At 38.9% G+C, this 7,402-nt stretch overlaps 1 protein-coding gene across 1 annotated transcript in view; it reads left to right on the top strand.

Moving 5' to 3' along the window:
- Positions 1–1,769: 1,769 nt before the first annotated feature.
- The window catches only part of LOC113545107 (AT-rich interactive domain-containing protein 1B), a 198,100-nt gene continuing 192,467 nt past the window's right edge, over positions 1,770–7,402 (top strand). The window contains exon 1 of the mRNA XM_026944261.3: positions 1,770–3,174. Coding sequence (XP_026800062.3) covers positions 2,059–3,174 — 1,116 coding nt within the window. The 5' untranslated portion in view covers positions 1,770–2,058. The remainder of the gene's footprint in view (positions 3,175–7,402) is intronic.

The raw sequence follows: 7,402 nt of genomic DNA, 5'->3' as shown, positions 1-7,402 counted from the left end.
CTTTCTACTATGTTAACATTTCTAAACGAACAACTCATACACAGAAACTTGAATGTCGGACGTTCTGCACAATCTAAGTCTAATAGTAAACAGTTTAAAAATGTGCTGTTATTTAATAAAGTTCGCCGATAAACGTAAGGTTTTTCTAAGGACACATTTATATAATATTTATTGAAGGAGTCTCCAGTGTCAGCGTGTAACAGTTAGCAAGTTTTCTGCCACGGGAGAGTATCCAGGACTGTCAGTTTTTTACATGACAAGCTGCATCCCTTTTTTCATCTTATTAACTTCAATATAGAGGGGAAAAAATAGTCTGGTGAGGGAATGAATTACAGCTGCTAAAACATAAGCATAATAGGACATCATGATGAAAATTGTAATTGGTAGCATAATTGAGCATTGAGCATACCTGACATAGCCTGGTAGCAAATTGCTGTGGTATAAAAAGAATAAAACACTTTGGGACATGCTGTTATAGGAAAATAATCACCACCCTGTCATTGATTATTATCCTATAGAGCCCCATCATGATTTATTCCTCACATAAAACAAATACATCCACATTTTTCATTCCCTCTGTCAAAAATGGATATATTAAAAACAAATGAAGCTGTTTAGTAACTTTAGGTAGACATCTTAATAACTAAACGTAATGTAGATACTAGTTTCAAAACTATAGTTTTTCAGCTTATAGACTTATTTTCAGTACAAACATACTCAGAAAAAATAACTGAATCATAATAACTGAAATGTAATTATACAAAACAAAATATATAGAATAATGGAAATTCTCTATATATTCTGTGGAATATATCCACATAGAGTCAACAGAAGTATGGTTTAACCTATAAATTAGGATGAATGAGCTTTCGATCGATCATTTCATGCTCCCAAACACTTCGGGGCATGCTGTTATAGGAAAAGAATCAGCATCGGGGTGACGCCACACAAGTGTATCTGTCTGCGTCCTGCAGGATTACAAACCACGCTCCTTAAGAGGGATGCTCACTACTACAATTTATGCCCACAACAAATACGTTAAACCTCCATCAGGATTACAAACCACACCCCATACAAGGCACGCCCACTTTTACAAGTTCCACCCACAACAAATACGTTAAACCTCCGTCAGATTTACAAACCACACCCCATACAAGGCATGCCCACTTTTACAAGTTCCACCCACAACAAATACGTTAAACCTCCGTCAGATTTACAAACCACACCCCATACAAGGCACGCCCACTAATACAAGTTCCGCCCACAACAAATACGTTAAACCTCCGTCAGATTTACAAACCACACCCCATACAAGGCACGCCCACTATTACAAGTTCCACCCACAACAAATACGTTAAACCTCCGTCAGATTTACAAACCACACCCCATACAAGGCACGCCCACTAATACAAGTTCCGCCCACAACAAATACATTAAACCTCCGTCAAGATTACAAACCACGCCCCTTACAGGGTACGCCCACTATTACAAGTTTTGCCCACCACAAATACCTAAAATAGGCTTAGATTTAGAGTTAGGGTTAGAGGGGGAGTGTGTATGGGAATGTTGTGTAGTGGGCGTGGGAATGTTGTGTAGTGTGCTTTGCTAGTAGGCGTTCTTGTAATGGGCGTTCCTTGTAGTGGGCGTGGTTTGTAGTCTCGCAGGACGCAGACACACCCTCCTCACGCGACCCCGCTGTACAGAAGCCTGACGGAGTTCAATCCACGAGCTCAGAGATCCAGGGCGGATTTTAGCGCGTGCACAGGAGGGCGGGGAGGTGGATAAGAGCAGCGCGAGCTCCTGTCATGCTGAGCTGCAGAGGTTTGTGCACGGACGCTCACATTTTACTCACAGAGAGACGGAGAAAGTTTCATTTAAAACCCCGGAGCCGAAAACTTTCAGCATGAAGCCGCGCTGACAGCAGCCTCCCCCGGAAACAGCACACTTCCAGCCTCGGATACCAGCAGACGGAGCCGTTCAATCGCAGTGCTTTTTGATCATTTTGATCCGGTTTACTTTAGATATTTTGCATTTTGTTTTCGGGATGTTGCAGTGACCATGGCCGCGCAAGTGGCATCAGTCCCGGCGGCGTCTAATAACAACAAGAGCAAGACTTTATCTGGGGTTTTGGGACAAGATTTAAACTCCGGGAAGCGTGCAGGAGGAATCGGGGACGTGAGAAGCGCGAGTAATAACAATAACAATAACACTAATAATACTACTACTAATAATAATAATGTAGATCGGCGTTGTGATGACCTGAGCCGAACTGGTGGAAGCGTGACAACTTCAGTGTCCTCCTCCTCCTCTTCCTCATCATCATCATCTTCCTCATCATCTTCATCTTCATCATCATCAATGTCGTCGAGCTCTCCTGGTGCAGAAACGGGTTTTGTGGTTAATCATAAACTAAAGCACGCTCCCGGAGATATTCGGTTTCAGCAGCACAGCAATCAGCGCGCCGTACAGAGGAACCACAGCAGCCAGGACGCCTCCGACCAGCAGAGGTTAGGAGGCAGGGAGAGTGCTGTAGGAGGCAGTTCTGAGCAGCACATGCTGAGAAAAAGTGCTGAAGATCAGCCTTGCAGAGCCGCAGAGCCCATGAGTAGGAGCAGGTACGAGCAAGGCAACTTGGCACCGAGTCTCCAAGCCTCCCATGCCCAGGGCGCAGGAGGAGGAGGTGGAGGAGGTGGAGGGAAAACACCAGTCTCTGACTTCAATCACTATTTTGGAAGTTCAAGATCAGGACCTTGCTTCGATCAGCACGGGGCACAGCAGGGCTTTGGCACTCTGATGTATCCCGCCACTTCTAATCATGTGGAAGCCTCTCCAAACTCCCACGAAGGGCAGCAGAAGAGTCAGTACGGCGCTTATGCGGGCTACGGGGCTGCGGGATACAGTAACCCGGCCTCCAGTCAGGCCAAATGCGCCCCGGTTGGGTCCATGAACAACGCCGGGGGGTTTGTACGTTTCCCGGGACAGAGTCAGCATCCTTCCGGCGCGACTCCCACCCTGAACCAGCTGCTCACTTCTCCAGGACCCATGATGCGATACTATGAATACAGCAGCGGAAAAGATGCGAGCTCTCAGTACGGGTGTGGAGGCTCAGGGTGGCCGGGACAGAGAGCTAATCCCGGGGCTGCAAACAGCGCTCAAAGCGCCACCCGGAACCAGGTGAACTCTCACTCTATACTCTATTTTGTTGAGTCTTTTTTTTTTTTTTTTTTTTTTTTTTAAATTCTGTGTCGTAAACCTCTACGAGTAGTCAGGCTTATTGTTTGTACAATATTTATTAATAATTATTAGTGTTTTAATATGTTTCAGCGATTTGTTTTCAAAACGTGTCAAAGGTGAAAGGTCACCTGCGGCGGGTTTTGATCAGTCAGCGTCATCAGTCAGTGCAGTCTGAATGAAATTAGCTCAACGCTAATAATATAAATGCAGCTAAACGGACGTAGCATGTAATGTAGGCTACATGAAATAAAGTTATTCCAAGCAGCACAACCTGAATCCCATTTATTTTATGAAGAAGAAGAAGAAAAAAAAGAAATAATGTGATTTATATGTAAAATATTAAGTCTTATTATTATGTAATAGTATTAACTCATACATGGCATTTAGACCTAGGTTTACAAGGTGGAAAATTGTACTATTCAGTGTAAATTCATATTTTTATGCTTTATGTTCACCTGTGTGTGTGTGTGTGTGTGTGTGTGTGAACACACCTGTTCACACACACACACACACACACACACACACACACACACACACACACACACACCAGCATTAGAGAATTTGATATGTCTGCTGATGCTGTGTTACTTTTCACACAGCAAAATTTTATAATGTGTTTCAGCAGTTTATAGGGAACTTTATTGCCTTGTGAAGGGAATAAAGCGAAGTCTAATGCATTTTTTTTAATTTTCTAACTCAAAAACCTTGTGAAAATTCGCCTAACATAGTAGGTTCATTAATTATTGATTATTGTCCATAAAAGGAATTTTCAAGGCTTTATTGTTAATATAAATTTCTATATTCACCTGGACAGCACTGTGAGAAATAATGCAGACTGTTTGGTGCTGTAGATCTAATGCGACATTATAAAAGTTAATTCTACTCTGCATTTTTCTGTGTACCTATAATCTGTTAGGCCTTGTGTGTTTCCCAAGACCGTCCCTGAGTATTACAGCATGCAATGAAAAGATTATATTTGAAATGGCATGTTAAATGGCTTTCATTCTGTAATTCAGTGTTCAGGATAAAGAAGTTGTCTTCTGTGTGTTTATAAAAGACAGATGTAATATTAGTTAAAGATTGACTGATGTCATTTTAATTGCATGAAACCTTAACACTAGTTACATGATCATTACATTATAATTGCTGTAATAGTCTACACTAACCGCTATTATCCTCTGATGGCTGTCATATTGGCCTGTGCACTTGTGCACTTGTTCGCGTCTGCCCTCCAGGCTTGGAGTGTGAATAATGGAGGTAAAGTCGGCATGGGCGCTCTGCCAGCCCGCTGCTCCGAGTTCAGATCAAATCTGACATGTGACTGGCTCTGTGTTTCCATGTGGGCCATGTAGATGTGTAAAAACTGCTGAGTGCTCCCTCTTTCAGCAGAACGTGGCTGTGTCTTCTACTCCTGTGTCTCTGTAATGTCCATTACTAAAAGACCAGTTATGTGGATGCATTGACTGATTGTGTTAGGGTTTTGTTCGTTTTAGTTATATATTTTAGTTATAGATATATTGATATATATATTTATTTCCCAGTCACCTTCTGACCTGACCTAAATCATTTGTACATTGGAATAAATTTAATTGATCAATTTTGAATGTAGCTCTGATTGAATTATTATTAGAAAATTAGAATTTCTTAGCATTGCTTAGTGTTGGTCTGCATATTATATGGAAGTATTGTTTATTTTTAGTGATAAGTTATTATTCTTTATTGGTACTTTTAAAAATTAATGAAAGACTCAACTATATACAGTACTGTGCAAAAGTCTTAGACACATGCAAAGAAATGCTGTAGAGCAAAGATGCCTTCAAAAATAATTAAAATAAATGTTTCTACTTTTAAAAAATATTATAAAGAGCAGTAAACAGTAATAAAAGAAACAAAGTCAATATTTGGTGTGACGACCATTTGCTTTAAAAAAAAAAAAAATCAGTAGTCTCAGGTACAATTTGTGCAGTTTTATAAGGAAATGAGCTGTAAGTTTTACTGAGCATCTTGCAGAACCAGCCACAGTTCTTCTGGAGACTTCGACTGTCACACTTGCTTCTTATTTTTGCAGCAAAACCCAGCAGCCTTCATTATGCTTTTTTGTCTGGAAAGTGGTCTCTTACATAATACGATGCCTTCTTTACTGACATACAAACATTTTTGTGTGACATTTTATTTCATGCTGGAAAACTAATGTTTGGAAATCTAAAGTGTTTTTGTACTGAATCAGTAATGTAGAAATCATAAAATAAAAATCTATAACAAAGTTACTACTAAAAAATAGGGTGCCTAAGACTTTTGTACAGTACTGTATATATTGTTGAAACTATGGAGACTTATTCCCATTTCATTAACTGTTTCTAACACTGACCTAGACTATCATCGATGTAAGCCTGTCAGTATACATGCCGTTATTTCACTCATATTAGGTTGCTGTATTTCCCAAAGCTGATGGCTATCATTGTATTCTGGGCCACAGCACACCTCCAAACCCGCCCTGGCCTTTGTGTGTGTGAGTCTGTGTGTGTGTGTGTTTGTTTACATTGCTAGCTCTAGCAGTTTAGCTGATTAGGCGGTCTGAGCGAAATTTTAATTTGCTCCGTTGCTCGTGATAAGGGCCGGCTGTGTTTTCATCTTACAGGATGAAACGCCAAATGCCGGAGTGTAATTGGCATATTGGTTATCCCAGGATTGCCTTTTTTTTTTTTGTTAAAATGCCAGCTAATTTCAATTTACTATAGAAATTAAATAAAATAATTGAAGATTTATTTTAGTTAAGCAGAAACATTTAGTTTGGGACAGAAAGATCCTTCTCAGCAGAATTAAAGCTTGCATTAATATTTTCTTGCATAACAGGACCATGGTGTGTTGATTTTTCAATGATCTGCATAGTGTGTATTTAGAAAGGGAAAAAAAGCAATTATAGTAGAGTTGATAGTACTGAAAATGAAGATGGTTAATTTAAAATTAATAGTTGTTTGCTATGCTTTTGACACAACTCTCTAAAACTGGGTGCAACCAATGGGCCTAACCAGGCATATAATATGCCGTATGAACTCCATATGTTCCTGGAGACAGTGGAATCAGTGAAATCCTGTAGACTTGTTGCTCATATTTTCCTGCTAAGAGCTCTGTCGAAATAGCGTTTGTGAACACTGAGTGAAATTGGAACCCTGTGCATTCTGCAGAAATCTGATTTTTAGTTGCCAATTTCAATTAGAGGCTTAGAGCTGCTACAAAGGTACTGCTTATTTCTATAGACCATCCAGACACTTAATTCTCTGTGCTGTTTGTTACAATATCAGAACAAATACACCTCCCACTGTCAGACGAGGATATAATAAGTAAGAGATAAAACATGACAGGACATACTGTTGCAGGAATTACTGTTGCCACCCAGGAGTTGATTATTTTCTTTTAACAGCATGTCTCCTGAGGTTTTACTCCTCTTATATCACAGCAATTTGCCAACAATTCTCCTTTATTATTTGTATTTATTCCCTTTTTTTCGTCAATTAATGAATTACAGTGTGTTTAGAGGAAATTTTGAATTTCTTATCTTGGCTTAGGGTTGGCCTGCATATAAACCATTATGCTTTATAGGCACTTTTATGAAGCAGTGAAGGACACAACCCAGTATAAATTGTTGAATCAATTGAGAATTATTCCTATATTTTATATCTTTCAGTTTATATTTACATTTAATGTTGTGGAACATTAGTTCTTCTTATCGCTTATGTTATGATACACATCTCCTTACAGAAAGCTTCACCATATGAACGATTGTAAAGTTTTTTTTTTTTTAAATAACATCATGTATTTAAATCCACTTATTATTAATCTTAGCTTAAAGCTGGGCGATATGATGATATAACATTGAGATCATGATAAATTATATCACAGTACACTTTTCTGACATATCGGAGGTATCGTGAAATATTTTTTGAAACATTTTTTAAAACAGCATTACAAACTGCTGATTTAAAATTGGACATTTTAATTAATTTATTGTAATCTATTTAAATTATTAGCTTTTTTTTACTTTTATTAAATTAATTTGGTAAACAAACATTTTTCATAATTTCATAATCATATTTCATAATCAAAAATACAACACTACTGTATTACTGGCACTTTGTGCGCAAATCTAAATATCGTGATACATAGTGTG

The sequence above is a fragment of the Pangasianodon hypophthalmus genome, chromosome 10, assembly GCF_027358585.1.
Source record: "Pangasianodon hypophthalmus isolate fPanHyp1 chromosome 10, fPanHyp1.pri, whole genome shotgun sequence".
Taxonomy (NCBI): Eukaryota; Metazoa; Chordata; class Actinopteri; order Siluriformes; family Pangasiidae; genus Pangasianodon; species Pangasianodon hypophthalmus.
The sequence above is the reverse complement of the archived record's forward strand: the minus strand, read 5'-3'. Positions and strand labels throughout refer to the sequence as shown.